This window comes from Podarcis gaigeae (assembly GCF_964106915.1).
Source record: "Podarcis gaigeae genome assembly, chromosome: 6".
Taxonomy (NCBI): domain Eukaryota; kingdom Metazoa; phylum Chordata; class Lepidosauria; order Squamata; family Lacertidae; genus Podarcis; species Podarcis gaigeae.
In genome coordinates, this window is record NC_139682.1 from 1,599,260 (window position 1) to 1,620,109 (window position 20,850).

The 20,850-nt window shown below is 50.1% G+C and overlaps 1 protein-coding gene across 1 annotated transcript in view; it reads left to right on the forward strand.

Moving 5' to 3' along the window:
• CTNNBL1 (catenin beta like 1) overlaps positions 1-20,850 on the forward strand; it is an 88,214-nt gene that overhangs the window by 21,966 nt on the left and 45,398 nt on the right. The window contains exons 3-10 of the mRNA XM_083744391.1: positions 155-261; positions 4,174-4,313; positions 9,130-9,227; positions 12,995-13,088; positions 14,534-14,625; positions 16,340-16,412; positions 16,727-16,785; positions 18,020-18,168. Coding sequence (XP_083600517.1) covers positions 155-261; positions 4,174-4,313; positions 9,130-9,227; positions 12,995-13,088; positions 14,534-14,625; positions 16,340-16,412; positions 16,727-16,785; positions 18,020-18,168 — 812 coding nt within the window. The remainder of the gene's footprint in view (positions 1-154; positions 262-4,173; positions 4,314-9,129; positions 9,228-12,994; positions 13,089-14,533; positions 14,626-16,339; positions 16,413-16,726; positions 16,786-18,019; positions 18,169-20,850) is intronic.

Consider the following 20,850-nt stretch of genomic DNA (forward strand, 5'->3'; position numbering starts at 1 on the left):
AGCAAGCTTGCTTCTGTGTAAGGGTCGTAAAGGGAGGTGGGGGTGGGCAGGTGGGGAGACTGCACAACTTAGAACCAGTTCACAGCTGCTGGGTTGTGAGAGCCGAGGAAATCATGCAGCCTCGTACAATGAGTTAATTGGTGTGTTTGGCCAGGAGGAACCTCTGGATGAAAGTTCCGTGAAGAAGATGATCCTCACTTTCGAGAAGAGGTCTTACAAGAACCAGGAACTTCGGATCAAGTTCCCTGATAACCCAGAGAAGTAAGTCTTGGAATGATTTGGCGCTTTTTTTTTTGCTTCGTCCAACATACTCAGGTTACTAACTCGAGTTCCCTGTTAATAAAAGGTCCGGCCGAGAGAAACTTCAGCTGGTGGATAAATCTTTGTTGCTTTTTAATGCAGAGAAACCTCTTTTGCAGAATGAGAGCCGGGCACTCAGAGGCTTTTAACTGAGACCTCTTTATACTTTGGAAATAAGCCTTCAAAGTCAGGCGGCTCCTTGGTTCAGAAACAAAGCTCTCAGCAATTTCTCGCAGATCCAGTGGCTTGTGAATTCGATAGGTCAGCTTCTGTTCTTGCACATGATCTGGCAAGCTGTTATTCAGTGCAAATCTGTACAGCGAGGCTCTGCCCTGCTGTCGCTTGGTGTCAAGAAAACAGACCTGACCAGAGGGATGTGCTTTGCTTTACATTCTCATCATGCCAGATATAGCTCAGAAACAGCGTTTGAAAGTAGCAGGAGGGGCTTCACTGAAGCTCAAGTAGCATTTAAGAAAGTTATATAAGGCAGAAAGTGGCATGAGCTAGTACAGAAACCGGCTGAGCATCGGGGCAAAACATTATGGCTTCATTTTGAAGCATTGGTAGTTAGACAGATGGCTGTACAACCTCTGCCTAAAAACCTCCAAGGAAGGAGAACCCACCACATTCTGAGGGAGTCCGTTCCACTGTTGGAACAGCTCTTACCATCAGGAATTTCTTCCTAAGGTTTAGTCGGAATCTCCTTTCCTGTATGGATTGGGTACCAAAAACAAGCTTGCTCCTTATTCCTCCTTGAACGCTTTTGAGCTCATGCTTGCTTACAGCTCAGTTTTCTCTCTGTCCACCTCCTCTCAGTCAATTATTCTTTTATTTCCCCTTTAAAGAATTCATGTAGGGTTTCTGAGCATTCAAAGATCTCTGCCTACTCAATATCTTCTTGTAATCCTAAAACAACCTTAAGTGGCAGGTCAGTTATTATCACCCCCATATTACAGATGGGGAAACCGAGGCTGCAAGAGCTGTTTCCCCAAGGCCACCTACCTAGTGACATAGCAGAGGTGAGATTTGAATCCCGGATTTCCTGCTTTGCAGCTCGGTCTCTTACCCCTTAGATGCCCCAGCATCTCCGGTGATCCAGGGTCCATGTCTTTTTGCATCCCGCATCTCCACTCTAGCCTCTGACAAGCTTGCTACACTCCTCGTAAGCTCAGCCTGGGATGACTTTTGTTGCCTGCCAGGTGCAGGCCTGCCTGCTCACCTGCACCAGGTTCCCATCATTTTTTAAGAATGTACTCAGGACTTGCCAGGTCGCCTGAATGGCACTTCCAGCTGCAGCTGGCTGTTGGTTCATGAAAGCCATTGGACGCTGCACCCAGGGAGCTTTGGGGTGAAGGGAGGAGGAGCTCTCCATTCTGTGGCAGGAATGGGTTTTGCCACTCTGCTGCAGACCTTTTTGAGTGGCAGTTTCTTACGGACCACGAACCGTTTCCCCTTCTTCGGGGCTCTTGCATTGATAGCTCTCCCTTCCCGCAGCTGCTGTCACCGTTCATCAGCCCTGCCGGTTATCTTGGCTGTCTGCTACCCTGCTTAGCCTCTGCTGGCACTTGCTCTTTCTCAGTTCCAGAGCCCAGTGAGAATCCAGATCTCTCGCGGCCCATCAGGCCGTGTTTGTGTCCCCTGAGAGCATCAGGCGGGTATGCTGAGGCTGAGCTGCAGCTCCCTGCTTCGGCTGTTCCTCCCAGCTGGTGAATTGCAAGCAGTCGATCCATGCCGGATCCCCCAGGGCACCCTGAGCCTTTCTGGAGGGCAGAGTTTCCTTCAAGTGTGGAGAAAAAGCTGCTTAGCTGAACGCCTTGGAGGGAATTGATAGGGTCCCAGTGGGCGAGTTAAAGGCAGTGTGGAAAAACAAAATGAAACCCCCCTTTGCTCCGTGTGCAGAATCACAATATTGTATCTGGTTCAAATTTAGTCTCTGCCAGCGGTGTGCTTGCAAGCCTTATTTGCTGAATTTCAAACAGGACTTTTTGTTTGGCAAGTATAATGGCACCAAATCACACAGGGAAGATTGATGGTGTTTTTTAAAAAAATCTTGTTAAAATACTACATGGAAAAATAACCACATTTTAACTGGACTCTATGCAAGTGTCCCCAAAATAGCAGGCTTGGACTTCGCAGTCCTGTCTGGTAGAAGGCAGTTCTGAAGACATGCAGTGAGAGGAGGGTCCTTTCCCTTGTTTGTGCACAAACATCTCCTGCAGATCAATATCATAATAGCCCAAAGCGTTGGACCTGCCGGCATCCACACAAAAGAGCTGGGCTGAGCTGTTCGGATTTCCAGTTCCCAACCCCATGGTATAAACTGGATGCATTTGGAATTTGTATAATTAATTTACACCTGAAGCCACTCTCTTAGGAATGCCCAGGATGAGCTGAATATGTGCCATCATTTTCGGTGGGTGTTTTTACAGCTCTAAGTATGCAGTCTTGTGAAAGAACAACGTAACGTTTTTTCTGGGTCCCAGCAAAATGAAAACCCAGCAAAATCTTCCTCCAAACTCTGCTTTGCTTTTTGCAATATTGAAATGGCCTCTGAGAAGTTCTGCGCCCTGTCTCCTTTACTTTCCAATTGAAGTTAATAGAACGTGCACTGCATGTAACTTACTGATCAGTCGTCAGCAGCAGCAGCAGCAGCAGCAGCAGCAGTGTTCTCTATTCAGCGCCTTGGCACTTGGTGCCCTGATATGGGCAGTTATGCTGATGTGCGCAGTTTTGGCTGATCAGGTCTTTGCCACAGTCCTGTAGCTTTCAATTTCACAAAATGCCTGGATCCTTCTTGCATGCTTTCTCTTCTAAATGACAGAGTTATAAATTAAATTTTGGGGATTGCTGGAACACAGAAGAGCCCACAAGGTAGTCTGGTGGCTGTGTGGGTGGATGGGGGTGAAGTGGGGGGAGGATTCCAGGGTCTGCATAAACAGGATCTGCTGGGTTTGGGATTTGGGGAGTGTCTTTGGCCTTGATAGGAAGGCAACTACTGCAGGCGAGATGGTGGCTCCACGTCACTGCCTCAGTGAGAGCAGGATCCAGCTGCTTACAGTCTGGAATGTTAAGTCTGAGCAGGGTTAGGTCTAGAGAAATGAGGGAAGGCAAGGGTCAGGAAAATGGGTGAAGGAAAGCAGAGAAGCCTCGGAAGGGGAAAGATGGAACATGGAAGAGAAAAGCACCAGCAAAACCTGTTATCAATGAGGCCCAGTTCTAATGTGCAAGAGTATGGTCTGACCACAAAACCAGTAAGAGCCAGTTAAGGAGTAACCCAACAGCTAAATGCTAGAGTGAAAAAACAATTCCAAATAAGGTACAAGGAAGGTTCTGATATGTACAGTAAGGGAAAAAAAGGGTTGAGTAAGTGTTTCTAAGGATTGTGGTTGGACGAGCGATGGGCCTGGCAGAAGGTGTTTGAGGAGAAGATGAAACAGCCAAGGGGACACACATCTTGCCTATATAGTTTGCATTCTAATGGAGACTAGCCATGGAGAGCTCTCTTTGGATTCTGCCCCATAATGCATTCCTGAAGAAAGCCTGAGCAGTTGGGAACTTGGTGCGCATCCCAAAGGGAATTCGCCCCACGTTGGCTAGTCCAGGGCTGCAGAATGCTGCCTATTTATTAAGCATATATTAAGCCTTAGGGGAAGAGGTGCATCGAAGGAAGCTCTCATCCCCTGTGAGAACATGGTGCTATATGCACAACAGGCTGGCCTTCCCTCAGCCCCTTCCTGCTTTCTTCTTTGCTTTGGGGTTTCCTATGGCCAGTGAGATGGCAGCAGCCATATCTGCCCCAGGGGGCACTTAGCTGGCCGGTGGGGCATGGACCTTTGCTGGCCCTGCTGAACTTTGCCCTGCTTCCTCCTGCAGGTTCATGGAGTCCGAGCTGGATCTCAACGACATCATCCAGGAGATGCACGTCATCGCGACCATGCCGGACCTGTACCACCTGCTGGTGGAGCTCAACGCTGTGCACTCCCTCCTCGGGCTGCTTGGCCACGACAACACCGATATCCTTTCTGTAGTGGATGAGCCAGGCTCTGCTGTCAGTGCCCCCCCCCCCCCGCAGTTCTGGTTTCCTGCCGCTGCCCCTCTCTGTGTATTACCACTCACAGCACAATTGGGATTCTCGTGAGAGTCTGAAGCCAGGCATGCATGCTCAGAGCAGCATGCTGTGGCATTGTCACTCGGCCTCAAAGCCAGCGGGGGGAACTTGGGCTAGAGGGGGCGTGAGCTGTGCTGATAGGATTGATGTTGCAGAGGTCAGTCTTGGCAGGGGAGGAACCCAGGCTGGGAAAAGCAGCAGAAGAAAAAGCAGACCACGTCTTGGGAGCAGGTGAGACTGGGATTAGTAATTCAAGGCTGCAGAGAGCGCAGTGTTTCTCTGTAGGTGCAGACACATGCTGACACCTGCTAGGAGCCACAGGTGAGAGTTGAGTGCAGGATGGGGACCAAAGGTGGACAAAGGACCCCAGAGGGAGCACGGCACGTCCTTCATCAGAAGTACTACGCCCTTTCCCCACACATCCCACACCAAATGAAACGAGCTTGGTCTGCTAGGCACAGAAGTGCCATGGCAAAAGGACTGCAAATGAGCAGGCAGGCTAAACACACACACACACACACACACACACACACACACACACACAACTTGTTTTTAAGGATTTTCCAAAGTTCTGAGTCATTTAAGGATGGCCCTGTTGCAGCAGGAATGTTTAATCGCAAGTTGGGCAGTGTGTGGCCAAAAGGTGCAGGCCAGATTCCTCCATGAAAATGTACGTGGTTTTGTGGAGAGCTTTTCCCGTGAGCTGCAGCTCTCCAACCTGTGACTTTCTCACCTGGCATTCAGAGCAAGACAAACTCTTTGCTCCTGGGTTTAGCAGGATTCTGTATTAGGCTTTTTGTTGCTTGCTTGCCTCTGCAGAGAACAACGTTCTGCAGATCAAACCCCACTGCTCATCATCTCCCTGGTCGGAGTGGAAAAATTGCAAAGTCAATTGTCTTTGGTCCCGCTGGCTGGAGTGTAGAGTAGGCCAGTCACAGGAGACAGGGCATTTTTGGTGGTGGTGCCTGTGCTCACAGAACTCCCCCCCTCCCCCGGTTGCTTAACAATAACATCAAATAACCCTGCAGGAGAAACCTGTAGATAAAGGCTAAATACATCTTTATTTGTCCAGATATACGGTTTGGAGAAAAATGCTTTTTTGGTGGTGCTGGAGATAATTGTGTCAGCTGCACTCTGTTAAGACTTGTGGGTTTGTGGTTTTAATTGTGTCTTACTGTTCTGCTGCTTCACTTGATTCAATTTACGTTAGCCACCCTGTGCTCCAGTTGCAGGAAGAGCAGGTTGCCAGAACAAGGAACGAGTATTAAAGCCCAGTGAGTGCAGCAAAGCAGGAAGTGCCTGCTGTGCCCGCCCATCTCTGTCCCCTTAGTTCGCGGCAGTGCAAAGCTTTGGCCGGAGACGAGGTTTGCGGGCAGCTTGAGAGTGGCCTTTTGTACCCAAAGGTCAGCATGGATTTGTCATTCTCGGGGAAAAACACGAACAGTGGGGGGTTTGGCTGGGACTTGGTGGTCTTGCTTGCCGTGACCTTTAAGAGGAAGGAATGCAGAGTGTTGTGTCTCTCCAGCCCTGAGAAGCTAATGCCTGGGAGTGACGGCCACTGCTGACGACTTGTCAGAATATCCATCGCTCAGCCCAGCATTGAGCAAAGCAGGGTCATCCTGTATCTGTCATTTAGATTGGGGGCAGAGGCTCGGCTGGTGACCTGCAGCCCCGCTGGGGAAGGCGAAGTTGCCAAGAGCTGCTGGAACTCCTCTGAAATGTTGGAAGGCAAAGCAGGAGAGAGCAAATCGAATCCTTAGACTTGAAAGGCTGCGTTTTAGCAGAAGTGAGAATGCAAGGATCATTTGAAGTGAAGTACCTGGGCAAATGCGGCTTTGTGTAAAGTGAGACCAGAGAGATGTTTTGAAGGCTCCCCCCGCCCCTCCCTGAAAGGAGTGCTAAACTGAGCTGGCTCTTCACACTTGATTTAAGGTTGGTGCTTTGGCAGGAGGAGGACGGAGAGGCGAGGTGGATAAAATCCCCAGTGATAAAATTAATTTGTGGACAAGGCAGCTCCTCTGCTGAACCAGAGCCAAGGATGCAAGGAAGCAGTAATGCTCAGGTGGTGGCTTAAATTAGCAAAGGCTGAGAGCCTCCTGGGAAGAGAAGCTGCTTCCTTCTCCAGACCTCTTCAGCCCAGCTGGCAACATCTGCAGCAAGTTGATTCTGAAAAAGCTGCCTCTTAATGGAGAGGGATTGCAGACTTGAAACAGGCCTTGTGTGAGCTTGAAATTTTATTTTGCAGCGATGGCAACTGGAACGCAGAAGAGAGAGCGCGCTCTCTCTCTCTGTGTGTGTAGCCAAGCTGAGGCTTGAGGGCATGGCTGACAGAGACAAATCCTGCTTTCCTTATCCCCTCCTTTTCTCCCCCTTTGGCCTTTCCAAGATGAATTAACGGCACAGGGACTTCAGCATCTTCTTGATTCCCTACCTGCAGAGCTGTGCACAAAGATATTTATCCTGCTGCATCCCTCAAGGGCCGCAGTTTACAATGATAAGTTAAGCCCCCACCCTGATAAATCTTGACACTAAGCCGCACTCTCTGATCCACCCAGATAAGGACTGCAAGCTAAATATCCCTTCTCCCATTGTACTTTCCCCCATTCACTAGAAAGCCAGCTTTCAGATGCTTGTCTTAACAAAAGTGAGGGAGGTGTGCAAGAGTGGAAGAGTGTTCGTTACATGATGGAGCAAGTTTCAGGATACACACACGAGCCCATGACTTGCCTGTTTGGTATGCTGTTGATTTCATCGATAGAACCCTCCTGGTGATCCCATTGGGACCTTTGAGTGGGCAGGGAGGCTGCTGGCGGAGCCATCACTCCAGCATATAATATATTTTATTTGTTTATTGCATTTCTATCACACCTTTTGTCTTGGAGTTTCTACCTCCCTCTGCCCCAGAAAGCACAGCCAGGGTGTTCTCTGTGGCAGCCTCTAAACTGTGGAGCCCTCTCCTCACAGATTTGCTTCTGACACCTAATTGATTTAACTGATTTACACTGTACTTTTAAATAGTTGTAGCCCTCTCTGGGACCCCATTGTAGAGGGCCAACAACAACATATCTAATGAATAACAGCTACAACTCCTCTTTCCTGGTGGGCCAGAGAAACTTTTCAACATTTATGAAGTAGGCTTTGTGGGCTCGACATTCAGCAGGGCATTTTCTTTCTGCTGCAAGCAGCTTCAATCTTCTGTGGAGAAGCGACAACTCTGATGCTGCGCTATGTTGGGGAGCCTGGCCTTGGAGTCCAACTATGCATTCCAGAAGGAGGGAAAGGAGAGCACGAGATGAAGGCAGTGAGCTTTCTCTGCTGCCCTAGGAAGTTACTTCAGGAGGCCTCTATGTAGGACACCTCAAAATGTGGCTTGCCTTTTGTGATGTGCAGAGAATAGGTCAGGATTGATCGTCGTGTATCGGAGAATAGTCAAGTAGGCCTAACGAGCGGGAATGTGTCTGACGGAGCTGCACTGCGGTTTAAAGGATCTATCTGTTACATAAGCCCTGAGTTACAGGTTTGGGAACAAGAAACCAGAAGTTTGGAAACCAGAAGTTTTTGGTGGCAGCAGCATCCTGGCCCAGTTGAGCATGGCAGCCTCATTAGGAGTCTCTTTGCTTTCAAGTTCGCAATGGCAGCATGACATCCACAGATTGGATTTTTGCAGTGCGCTGTTTTCTGTGGAAAGTCTTTGAAATTATTCCCAAGTAAGATAGCAAAAAACAGGGAAACAGGAATGGGCTGACCCCAGAAGCTGTGCATTTTTTCACGATGCCTTGGCTGTCAGATCACATCCCTTGTCAATAAAATGAGGGCTGCTGTCCATACCAAATTCTATGATTCTACTCTGCCTGTGTGACATGCCCTGCAGCCATACCCAAATGGTCTAGCTTGCTGTCAGCTAATTCAAACATGGGTCCTGGTACCTCGGTTCCCTGCTGCTCCATGGACTGGTGTTGAAGATAAATAGGGCTATTAAGTCTAGGGCAGGTCGTAGCCCCAGGAGCAGCCAAGCGGTGTTGGGTAGAGCCATAGATGTCACGGGCCTTGCCCATGTCTCCTGAGAAAAGGGGGAGTCAAGGAAATTAGAGGGCCAGGTAGGATTGCAGATAAACTCTAGCCACAAACAAAATGTCCAGCCTCTGTTTCGAAGCCACAGCTAAAAAGATAAATGTAAATTGGCTAACGATCACTTTCAGATGCAATTACTGCAGGCAGCACCTGGCACTCCCAGGCTCCCCAGCACCACTTCCTAGCCAGGTGTCACCCTTGACACCACTTCTTTCATCATCGCCAGAACCTTTGATTTGTATGCCGCTTTTCCATCGAGGCAGCTTACAACATGAAAAGATTTGCCTAATTACAAAAATATAACAAAAGCAGTCACAGGCAATGAATAAAAAGCATGTCAAAACATACCAAATAAAGCAATTGCCACGTAGAGGTACTGCCAAAACAAAAAAAAATTCCTTCCAGTAGCACCTTAAAGACCAACTAAGTCAGTTCTTGGTATGAGCTTTCGTGTGCATGCACACTTCTTCAGATACACTGATCCTGATTAGCTATTCTGATTAGCTTAATTACTGGAATCTCGTTTTGCAAGGGATCCTGTTGTTGGGGTTGCAGTGTCTGTGTGTGCACGGCGGAAAAGGGGTGTCTTCATTGCTGCTGCAAGCGGCTTTGCCTACTTGGAAAACCTGGCGTTCCTTAACGTTCTGTACATGTGTCTATAGCTGTGGTGGATCTTCTGCAGGAGCTCACAGACATCGACACCCTTCACGAAAGTGAGGAAGGAGCTGAGGTCCTCATAGACGCGCTGGTGAGTAGCCCCTTCTGGCCAGACCACCTGCCTGGGTGAGAGCCCCCTGTGGTTGGCTCTTGGCTTGCATTTCCTTGTAACGCCAAGCCGGGATTTTCTTACCACAGCCATACACAGCCATCTGTTTGGTTGCGACTATTGAGAGATGAACAGTGCTTTCGAAGGCAAGCACCCAGCTTGAAAGAAGAGGGTCAGGGTGCATTGCCATTTGATGTTCTCGTGGGAGCATGCCAAAAGCCTCGCAGGGTGAGGCCAAGAACCCACTTAGTCAGCATCCTGGTCTCTCAGCCGACAGCTGGACCTGGTGGGCCCTGAGTGCAACACCCCTCTCCTCCCTCGTGATCCCAAGCAACCTGGAAGGGGGCACAGCGTCTGAATACGCTCTGAACAGCGGGTGGAGAAGCTCAACCATTGGGTCTAGCAGCCAGGGATATGCTTACCCTCTTTGTAAAATGGTTTCTCCACGGGAAATCCAGGGACAGAAAGGACTAAATGGGAATATGAATGAGAGGAGAGAATATTCTTGGTTAGAGACAGCCATGCTTCTAAATGCCACTTACGGGAAACCACAGGAAGGGAGAGGGCTGTTCTTGTTCTCAATTCCTGCTTGTGGGTTTCCCTTTGGGGCATCTGGCTGGCCCCTGTGAGAACAGGATGCTGGGCTAGGTGGTCCATTGGCCTCATCCAGAAGGCTCTTCTGATGTTCTGACGTTCCCTTCTTCCTCCTAAACTTCCATTTCTTCCCTGCTGAGCTGCCCTTCCACCTCTCTTTTCCAGCCCCTCTCGTTTCGCAGCAAGTGATGGTAGGCAAAGCGGCTGACATAGTTGAAGGGCACTCCTCCTTCACTGCGGGAAATGCATCCATGCCCTAATCGCCTTTTCCTGGGGAGAATTCTTGAGTTTTAGCTGGCCAGAACTGCCGGGCTGAGTGGGCTCTATGGGGCTGTGCTGGAAGGGACGCCAGGCCTGCTGTCAGCACTAGTGCGAACATCTCAATGTGAGCCTTTCCACCCTCCGTTTTGAGGGGAAGCGGTTGCTGCGCTCGTGAAACACCTGGGCTGCTCTGCGGCCTTTTGGCTGCTCTGCGGGGGTGGAGAGGGCAGGGAGCTGTCAGTTTGGAGGAGCAGAGCAGTGGCTGCAAACGTCTCCCCGACAATCTCTCCTGCCTCTCCGTTTGTGATGTTACCTTCCAGAGGTTAATTACCGTTGCCCCAAATGAGTTCTTCTGGCTGGCCTCTGAGCTTTTTTTAATTACCGGCTCTTCGTTACAAGAGCCGGACGAATGAATGAGATGGCGAGGCTGGGGGGGGGGGGGGGAGACCAGAAGTAGGTGCTGAGGCTGTGTTCTGAATCTGTTGCGCAGAGAAGCAATAAACCTGGACAAAAGCTCCTTTTGTGCCTGCTCCTTTCTTCCAAGCCTGCTGACAATAGCCAGGTTTCGAGAGTGCTTTATTGTCTACCTTGAGCGAAATGGGTCACGGATGACTTCTGAATGACTCCCCTTTATTTTACGGGAATAATTACTTTCTGGACATTTGAGCCAAGGTCACTGGATTGCCCGCTAGCGTGATTTCACACCCCACGAGTGTTGTGGTGTTCTGACATCAAATTGTGAGGGTGCTCTGATCCATGGAACTGGATAGGGTATCTTAACAGACCATCTAGTCAGATCTGCTGGAAGGGCAGGAGTTGGTCATGCTCAGCTCTGTCCACATGGTTAGATTCCAGGGGATGCTTTCTTGAAGGATTCTTGTGCCAGAAAATCTTCAGGATGGAGCATCAAGGAAACTCATTACTTACTGCATTTATTTATTGAATTTATACCCCACCTTTTCCTGCGAGGAGCTCAAGGGGGTGGACATGGTTCTCCCACCCTTCATTTAATCCCCACAACAACCCAGTGAGGTAGGTTAGACTGAGAGGCAGCGACTGGGCCAAGGTCACACCCAGGGAGCTTCATGGCTGAGTGGGGATTTGAACCCTGGTCTCTGTCAGGAGTGCGTGCAGGAGCCAGGCCCTGGGACCAGTAGGGCTTTGCAGGACTGGGGCCTTCCTGAGTTTGTTCTGGGGAGGCAAGGCGCGGCCGCACAGGGGAGGCTGCTTGGTAACTAACTGCACCTGGTGGCAAGAGCTGGGAAGGGATATAAGGTCAGCATTTCCCTTTGGCTCTTTGCCACAGCAATACGTTTCCTCCCTTGCTATGTTTGGCTTCTTGCTTCCTGATCCTCAGACCTCGGCTTCTTGACTCCTTGCTTCTCGATCCTTGGACCCTTGACTTTGTGACTCCCAGCTCTCTTACCCTCGGACTCTTGGCTTCCTGACTCCTGGACCCCTGTTCCTGCTCCCACCCCGCCATCTTGCCCCCGGTCCCGACGTCCTCAGCCGGGACTTTGATTGCCCGTAGACCGGACCGTGACAGTCTCCCAGGTCTTAGTCTGACACGAACCCCCACACCATTACTGACTCTCCTTGCTTCAGGTCCATCCCATGGACTCCTACCCACCTAAGAACTCAGGGTCCTATGGATTGTCCTTGCGGAGTCTAAACACATTGTGTTTAGGTTTTCCCACCCTAATGTTCACCCGCAGGGCTGTCAATGGCTCCTAGCCCCAGTGGCTCTGCTATTCCTCCACAGTTGGAGGCAGCAGAGCTTCTCAGTACAAGTTGTTGGAACTGCAGGAGGGGAGAAGAAGAAGAAGAAGAGTTTGGATTTGATATCCCGCCTTTCACTCCCCTTTCCCTTCCGCCCCCACAACAAACACTCTGTGAGGTGAGTGGGGCTGAGAGACTTCAAAGAAGAGTGACTGGCCCAAGGTCACCCAGCAGCTGCATGTGGAGGAGTGGAGACTCGAACCCAGTTCCCCAGATTACAAGACTACCGCTCTTAACCACTACACCACACTGGCTCTTGCGCTTGAATCCTGCTTGTGGCCTTCCCACTGGGGCATCTGGTCGGCCCCTGTGAGAGCAGGGTGCTCGGTAGATGGAGCCCCCTTTGGTCTACCCCAGCCGGCTCTTCTTACATTCTTAAATTCAGTAAATAATAAAAATAAACAATGAGAACCAGCTCAGTGAAATCGGTTGCAGCATAATAGCAGATGTCTTGGCTTGCTAAATTGTGCTCAGAGTGAATGTTGTTCGTGTCCAAAGATAATTTTAATCAGATAAAGTTGCCTTCAGCTGCATTCGTTGTATAGGCTACATCACAAAAGGCAGGGAGTGATTGCTTGGTGTGTGTTCCCCCTCCCGGCATTTCTTCCCTAAGGCTTTCATTATGTGTAATTGCTGGCCCTTGGATTCTGCCCCAGCCCCTCAGCAGGCGAGCAGGACTGGAATCCCGCTCCATCCGCAACTGGCAATTGCTTTCAAGGCTGACAGGCAGCTGATGCCCAGTTGGGTTGTTCCGCTTGGCACTTTGGAATTCAGAGAGATTATAAGTCAATCAAGGCATGATTTAGGGAATAGCAGACTTGTGACAAGGTTCACATTCTTCAGGTGTTTTTCAGTTGTGTCTGACGTAGGAAAGTTGTCCAATTAATTACGGGGAAAACACTGCAGTGGAGTTTAAGGGGGGGGGGGAGCTTTGAGAGCCAGCTTGTTCCTTTATCAGAGTGCATCTCCCTGCAGTGTTGGTTGTTGTTATAATTATTATTATGTTTTGACTTCTGATTTTCCAGCAACCCCTCTGCTTTGCACTGATTTCTGCCACCCCCACTCCCTTAGGAACCCCTCTCCTAACCTTGATGTCTCCCTCTTTTGTGGCTCAGGTTGATGGGCAGGTGGTTGCCTTGCTGGTCCAGAATCTGGAGCGCTTGGATGAAAGTGTCAAGGAGGAGGCAGATGGTGTCCATAACACTCTGGGTAAGGAGGGCTTGAAGGACAACCTCTCATCGTGGACCCAGTCAGCAAGGACACAGATGTGTGTCACTGTTTTATAATGTTCATAGAGCTCCACGTGGTGGATCACATTTGAGAGCAGATGTACCTGCTGGTGTCGGGGTCTGGGAGCAGGTCTTAGAGTGCAGCCAGCCCTTTAAAATGTCAGCTGTGCTATCTCTTAGCAGTATATTTGAAGGCAATCAGCTGACTAATAACTCCATCACTCACCTTGTTCCATAGCGAGGGCTTCCACGTAACTTTAGGAATGTAGGGACATACCTTCAGCCATCCATTATTGAGTGGAAATAATGAGTTGAGGTGTATCTGCGACTGCCCTGCTTTCCTTCATACGGATGTTTCCCTTGCAGCCGGGTGCTGGAATCAGATGACCACCCACTTAACCGCCCTGTTTCCTTGGAGCAATCTCTTAAATCAGCTCCACCACAATATAATGGCCAGCAGCCTCTCTGAATCTGTCATCTTCCACTCAGTTTAAAAAAAAGGTTGATATTTTGCTGACTAGATATACCTGTAGAGGAGATAAGAGGGAAGGAAAATGCCTGAAGACTTGGTGCTGGAGTCTGGGAATCTGAAATTCCTTCTGGGTGCAATAGCTATTGAGATGTAGAAGTGGATGGATGAAAACGGAGTTTTGCAGCTGGTGGAGTGGCAGGGGATGCAGGAACTTGAGGTTATCTCTCTCTGTGTGTATGGAGAGTTCTTCACTTTATTTGGTTGCTAGAAAAGTAAGTTGCTTCTCCCCATAAACAGAGCAAGCAGCAGCCAATAAATGCCTTTTCCAGACACAGAATCGCGCTTCCTGGGCGACATTGCAAAGAATGACCCCAAAGTAATGGCCCTTGTGTCAGAGCTGGTTGGTTTGTCGACAGAGGAAAAAACGCCACAGAAACAATAGACCCTCTGCTATGTAAGGCTTTTTACCAATTCAAGAAGAGCAGCTGGTGGTTTTTTGGGTAGGGTGTGTGCGTTCATAATTATGAATTCTGGTTTAAACCTGGATATTTATTTCCTTTTTAATTTTTGTTGATTTATTAACTGCCCCCAAAGTGCAATCTTAACGAGATGAAACCCCTCCCCACACCAAGAATCAAAAGTTTAAATCATAAAGTGTCCCAGCTCCGGAGGCAAATAGTTCAAATATAAAGAGCAACTCCAAAGAGGGATGGTAAAGTATTAAGTCATACAAAGATTCCCTTTACAAATAATATGAAATATGAAAGTATTCTTCATCTGTGAGTTCTATCCTAATCGAGAATAAAGTTTCTATATAGTATTAAATGAGCCAGAAATTTGCATGTACTGTGACAGCACAGAGTCACTATGTGCCTTAATATCTGTAAAAGAAATAAAACCATGCCGTAACTTTCTTTTTCTTACCTGTTCCTTCCCTGCCCTTCCTTCCAAAGCTATCATTGAGAACATGGCAGAGTTCCGGCCAGAGATGTGCTCAGACGCTGCCCAGCAGGGCCTCATGCAGTGGCTCCTCAAGAGGCTGAAGGCAAGTCACCCAGGCCTCTCCTGATTCATGTGCCAGACACTGATTTTAGCACCTCTTGTCCTCCCTTTTTATTGCTTCCCCTGGCTAGCTCTCAGCCTGTGGTGCAAGGAGGGAGCTGCGACCCAAGATAGGTGTTTCCTTGTCAGCTCTTCTCCCACCTCCTTTAAATGACTTCGGATCTCCAGGGCCTGATGAGCTTCACCCAAGGGTACTAAAGGAGCTTGCAGATTTATTCTCAGAGTCAATAATATTTGAGAATTCTTGGAGAACAGGCGGAGTCCCTGCAGACTGGAGGCAGGCAAATGTTGTCCCTGTCTTTAAAAAGGGGGAAAGACTTAGGTACTACCGACTTACCGGTCAACTTCATATCGATACCAGGAGAGGTCCTAGAACTTAGATGTGTTCTAAAGCAGTGCTGCCTCCAACTGTGGAGAGCAAAGCAGAGCCATCTTGGCTAGGAGCCATCAGCAGCCCTCTCCGATTCCATGAACTTGTCCAATCCTCTTTGAAAGCCACCCGAGTTGGTGGCCATCCCTGCCTCCAGTGGCAAGGAGTTCCATAGTTTAACTCTGCGCTGTGTGAAGAAGTGTTTTCTTTTGGGATGAGGAGGCAGATGAAGGCAGTGTGCCCCTAGTCTGTGCTATCCTTGTCCTTCATGCCTTTCCTTTCAGATAAGCTGGCTGAACCAGGAATGCCCAAGGGCCCAGTTTTTCGTTTGAGCAGAGCCATTGTCCTTCCATCTTCTCCTGCTCTCTGGCTGCCACAGGTCCCCTTGCGCACTCCTGTAAGGAATATGCCGCCTGCTGCAGAAACCCATAAATGTTCCTCTGTGACCCTATGCACTTGTTAGCAGAAGCAATTTGTAATTTGCTGGTTGCAGGTGATAACAGAACTTACGTTTTCTGCTCCCCCCCCCCCCCGCAAGCCACTATTCTAATTTTATTCTACGCAAGTCTGTCTTGAGCATAAAACTGGTCTCTGCTTTGTAATTATCCTGCTAACTCAATGTCTTAGAAACTGGGGCATCTAGAAATAGCAATGCAGCTCCTCCATTTCGAGCACCACTGTCGCCTCGCCACCTTTAAAATTCCCAGTCCTCGGTGCAGGATCCACACCTTTCCCCTCTTACTTCCCACACCAGAGGGTTCCGCTGGGTTGGATGAAATGTGACCATGTGGCAGAGACATCCCGGTATAGAGGAGGGTCATTAATGGGCAGCTTGCCTGTTCGTGGGGCAGTGATCTGGTGACCTTCCCAGGGTTCTTCTCCCAGTTTGGAGAAAGGGAGAGTTAAGAGGCGCCATGATAGAATTTGATAACATCCCGCATGGCATGGAGGAAGTGGCTCGGGAAAGGTTTCCCTCCCTCTCCCATGACACAAGAACTCATGGACAGCCAGCGAAGCTGAATTTTGGAAGGCTCAGGACAGACAAAAGAAAGTCCTCCTTCACACAGCCCATAGCTAAGCGGTGGAACTCCCTCCCACTGGAGGCAGCCATGGCCACCAACCTGGAAGGATTTAAAAGAGGATGAGACAAATTCGCAGAGGAAATTCCTGGAAGCCACAGGAAGGCTGAGTGCTCTCGTGCCCGGATCCTGCTCTCTGGTTTCCCACAGTTGGCCTCCATGAGGGAGCAGGATGCTGTTCCTGGCCTAGCAGGTGCTCTCCTGACGCTCTCACCTGACCGGCTTCTCTGCTCTGACTCTTCCAACAGGCAAAGATGCCCTTTGACGCCAACAAGCTCTACTGCAGCGAGGTCCTGGCCATCCTCCTCCAGAATAAGGACGGTGAGAGAGCTGACCTGGGCGGATTGGTATTCTGCTGGGCTGTGCCTCTGGCTTGTTTCAGATCATGACAGCTTCTGCACTCACTCACTCTCTCTCTCTCTCTCTCTGTTTCCCTCCCCATCGGTGCCTCGCCCCTCCTGCCTTTGGCTTCCCTTTCCTTCTGCTCACTCTCTGTCTCCTTCCCTCCTCTTTCTCTCCGCAGCTTCTGTACTCTGTCAAGCCATATTGATTTTGTTTGCTGATATATCGGTGTTAGATGGCTGTAAAATCTGACAGTTGGCTTCATTCTGCCCCCCCCCTCTCTCTTCCTGTAGACAACAGGGAATTGCTCGGGGAACTGGATGGAATCGATGTGCTGCTTCAGCAGTTATCTGTGAGTAATTCGCTGCCATCTTCCCTGCCATTGGGAGCCCCAGAGCCAGGCTTTTAGAACCGGGGAGGAAGGGCAGGAGCAGAGAGCAGCTCCCAGCAGTGGCAACGGCAGGTGCTTCACAGCATATATGCGCTTCCAGGCGCATGCCTGCCATCCTGAGGGGGGCACAGCCCCATTTGCTTGCTGCCAGCTTGGATGACTTTAAAAGAACCATAGAATTGTAGAGTTGGAAGGGGTCTAGTCCAACCTCCTGGGGCATTCATGGAGAATTTGGTCACCAGGGGCTCTTTGCCATTACTTGCTTTATTTATTTCATTGCATTTATAAAGGTAAAGGTAAAGGGACCCCTGACCATTAGGTCCAGTCATGGTCGACTCTGGGGTTGCGGCGCTCATCTCGCTTTCTTGGCCGAGGGAGCTGGCGTACAGCTTCCAGGTCATGTGGCCAGCATGACTAAGCTGCTTCTGGCGAACCAGAGCAGCGCACGGAAACGCCGTTTACCTTCCTGACGGAGCGGTACCTATTTATCTACTTGCACTTTGACGTGCTTTCGAACTGCTAGGTTGGCAGGAGCAGGGACCGAGCAACGGGAGCTCACCTCGTCACAGGGATTCGAACCACTCACCTTCTGATCGGCAAGCCCTAGGCTCTGTGGTTTAACCCACAGTGCCACCCAAATCCCCTTTTCTCTGAGGAGTTCAAGGTGGGGCACACATGGTCCTCCCCCTCTTCATTTAATCCCCACAATGACCCTGGGAGGTAGGCTAGGCTGAGAGAGGCAGTGAGTAGCCCCCAAGGTCACATCTAGGGAGCTTTATGGCCGAGTGGTGGGGATTTGAACCCTGGCCTCCCAGGTCCTAGTCTGATACTATTACACCACCCTCACTGCCACCCACCCACCCACGGCTGCTCCCGGAAGCCTCCATGATCCCTTGTTTCGGCCATCGTGTCAGCGCAGAATGCCTTTTTAAAAAAGCTTCCTGCATGCAGGTTGTTAAGGAACCTCCTTGTGGTGCTGGCGATGAGCAGACCAGCCCCGCCTCCCAGTGAAAGCTGGATATGACCTTGTGGGTCCCCTGCCTATGTCTTCCTTTGCTGCCCTAGTTTATTTTCCTCACTGCACTCGGATGTCAGTAATTAGGGGGCTGATATTTATGAGATTGTTTTAGGGGGTGTTGCTTTTCGAGGAGGGACGAGACAGACAACAAAGCCTTCCGGCTTCCTCCCCACGCAGGTATTCAAGCGCCACAACCCTGGTGCGGCAGAAGAGCAGGAAATGATGGAGAACCTCTTTGACTCCCTTTGCTCCTCGCTGATGCTGAGCTCCAACCGGGACCGTTTCCTAAAGGGAGAGGGGCTGCAGCTGATGAACCTCATGCTCAGGTGAAAACTGGCGGACATGAGACATGGTGCCTGGCCCCTTGTGGCAGCGAGACCTTCCTCCCCACAACTCCCCCCCCCCAATATATCTAGGGGTTGGGTATTAGTACTAGTATTATATTCATTTCGATCCCTTCTCTTTCCCTGACCAGGGACTCAAGGCTGCTCACAGCTAAAACAGAAACAGATAAAAACATAGTGGGCCGAAAACAATCATTTAAAAACAATTAAACATTAACAGTATGTGCCTGTGTATGTATGCCCTGTTAGAATATACAGACCATTACAATAAAAACAGCAAAGGACCAGGCCTTTTGTTAAAAACAGTCAGTTCCCCAAAGCCTGTTGGAACAAGAAAGCCTTCAGCTCCCAGCAAAAGGACTATCTTCTCTAGGCAGGGAGTTCCAAAGTTTCCTGATAGCAGCCACCACCGAGAAGGCCCCCTTCCACCAAGTGTGCCTGTGAAGGTGGCAGGGCTGAGAGAAGGGCCTGTGCCCAAAGATCTCAAAACCCGAGCAGGTTCATACGGAATATTACGGTTCTTCAGAAAGCCTGGACCTAAGCCGTATAGGGCTTTATAGGTCAGAACCAGCACTTTGAATTGTGCTGGAAACTGACCGATAGCTGGTGGAGCTGTTGTGACAAGGAGGATATCTTGAAAAGAGGATTAGACAGCTGCATGGAGGAGAGGGCGATGGAGAGGCTGACTAGCCAGGATGGGACGCTGGATGCTTCTGAATACCAGCTGCCAGAAGCCACAGGAAGGGAGAGTTGCTTTTGAGCTCCAATCCTACTTGTGCATTTCGCATTGGGGCGTCTGGTTGTCCACTGGGAGGCCATTGGCCTCATCCGGCAGATGTTCTTCTTAAGTACTAGACTGAAGGCCTGTATGGCACCCTGAGATGTTGATGGTGGTCACTGCAGGCCCATTTGGAGATACCTCCCTCTGCCGCCAGCTCCTGCTCTCCCAGAGATGTTTTCATATACAGCAGCAAAGGCATCTGTGCAAACGGCTTGTGTTTTGGGGCGGGGTGTGTGTGTACTGGACTGAAGGCACCCCACACGTGCCTGTATTCGGAGCCTTACGGTGTCTGTGAGGGAGGTGGGTCTGAATGGCAGCCCACTTCCTCTCGGCGTACAGAAGACACACACTTCTCACGTTAGACTTCTTTGTCTTTTGCATGTCCAAAATTCACAGCTGGAATCAAAGTGCTGCCAACCAGGCTTTGTGCTGGAGGCTTTTGCTGGCCGCTCAATCATTGTTTCTTGCGAGTCCCACAAGTGGCTACGGAGAGACATTCTGTGGAGGTAGCTAAAAAGCTCTGCCTCCCTTTTTCTCCCCCCTTCTGTTAACCCTGCTAAGAGTGAGCTTTTTAAATGAAACAAGCTTCCGGACCCTCCTCCCATTTTTTCGTTCCCCCTTGCGTGCCCAAGTCCCAGCCTCGATGCCTTCCTTGCCCCCTCTGGCATCCATCTCTCCTTGCCCGTCCCGAAACCGTGCCCTGCCCAGGGCTTCCTGCCTGCCCGCCCACTCGCTCACTTTCCCTGGGTGGGCTGAGCGGCGCAGAGAGGCGGCTGGCAAGTGCTAGCTGGCAAGAAATGATCTATTCCTGCAGACTAAGGCTGGTAATGTGCAACGGCAGCAGCAGTAGGGAACTGAATAAATAACCAGGAACGTGGATTATTATTCAGACCGGAGTGCTGAGTTTTCTTAAGGCTAATTAAAGCAAAGCTGCAAAGCTCTGAAACCCTGAACAAGAGGGAGGCTTCTCCTCTCTCTCTCTCTCTCTCTCTCTCTCTCTCTCCCCCCCCCCCCCCGCCTCCTGGATTTCCCGTCCTTTTCTCCTCTGAACGCTAAGCTTGCACGGCTAGCCTTGCAGAACTAATCACCTGGAGTCCTTGAGCCATATGGGTGGGACCTTGCATTTTAATTTTTATTTTTTTTAATGGCTTCCCTTCCTTTTTTGGGTGGAGTGGGGAGGGGACTGTGCTGTTCACCCCCCTTCTCTTCCCTGGTACTAGCTGGCAAATAACAACAAGGAGAAAATGTCTCCCTGGACGCAGCTGCATTTAAAAGGAGCTCTGAAGGGCAAAGCGTAAATAAACCAGCAGCCCCATCTGTTGCTGCTGCTGCTGTAGCACCTCTGCCTCCACCATAGAATGGAGTGGGACGTCTCTTTCCCTGATAGGGATGGCTAGGCATGGGGTGTTTGTGTGTGCACAACCCAAAATGCGCAGCCATTTCCCATTGCTGTATTCGTGAGTCTTCAGATGGCACAAAGTCACGGCCTCCAAATACTAAAGGCCAGGGCACAGTCAACATGATGCTTCCATATGCTGTTGATTGCAGCTGCATCATACTTGGCCGTTGGTTGGGACTGACTGCAGTTGTAGCCCACAGAATCTGGACCAAATTATTGCAGTGTGGCGACTTGGGGTTGCCCTTGAAGACGACTCTTGAAACTTCCAGCTGGTCCAAGATGCAGCGGTCCGATTCCTGGCTGAGTTGCCTTCAGAACCCCTGCAGCTCCTGTTCTAAGACAGCGGCATTGGCTGCCAGTTCGTTGCCCCGTTCAATTCAAGAAACTCACATTAGTGTTCAAAGCCCTAAAGGGCTAGGCCCCAGGTACCCTAGAGACCGCCTCCTTCCCTGCAAACCCTCTCGGGTGTTGAGACCATTGTTAG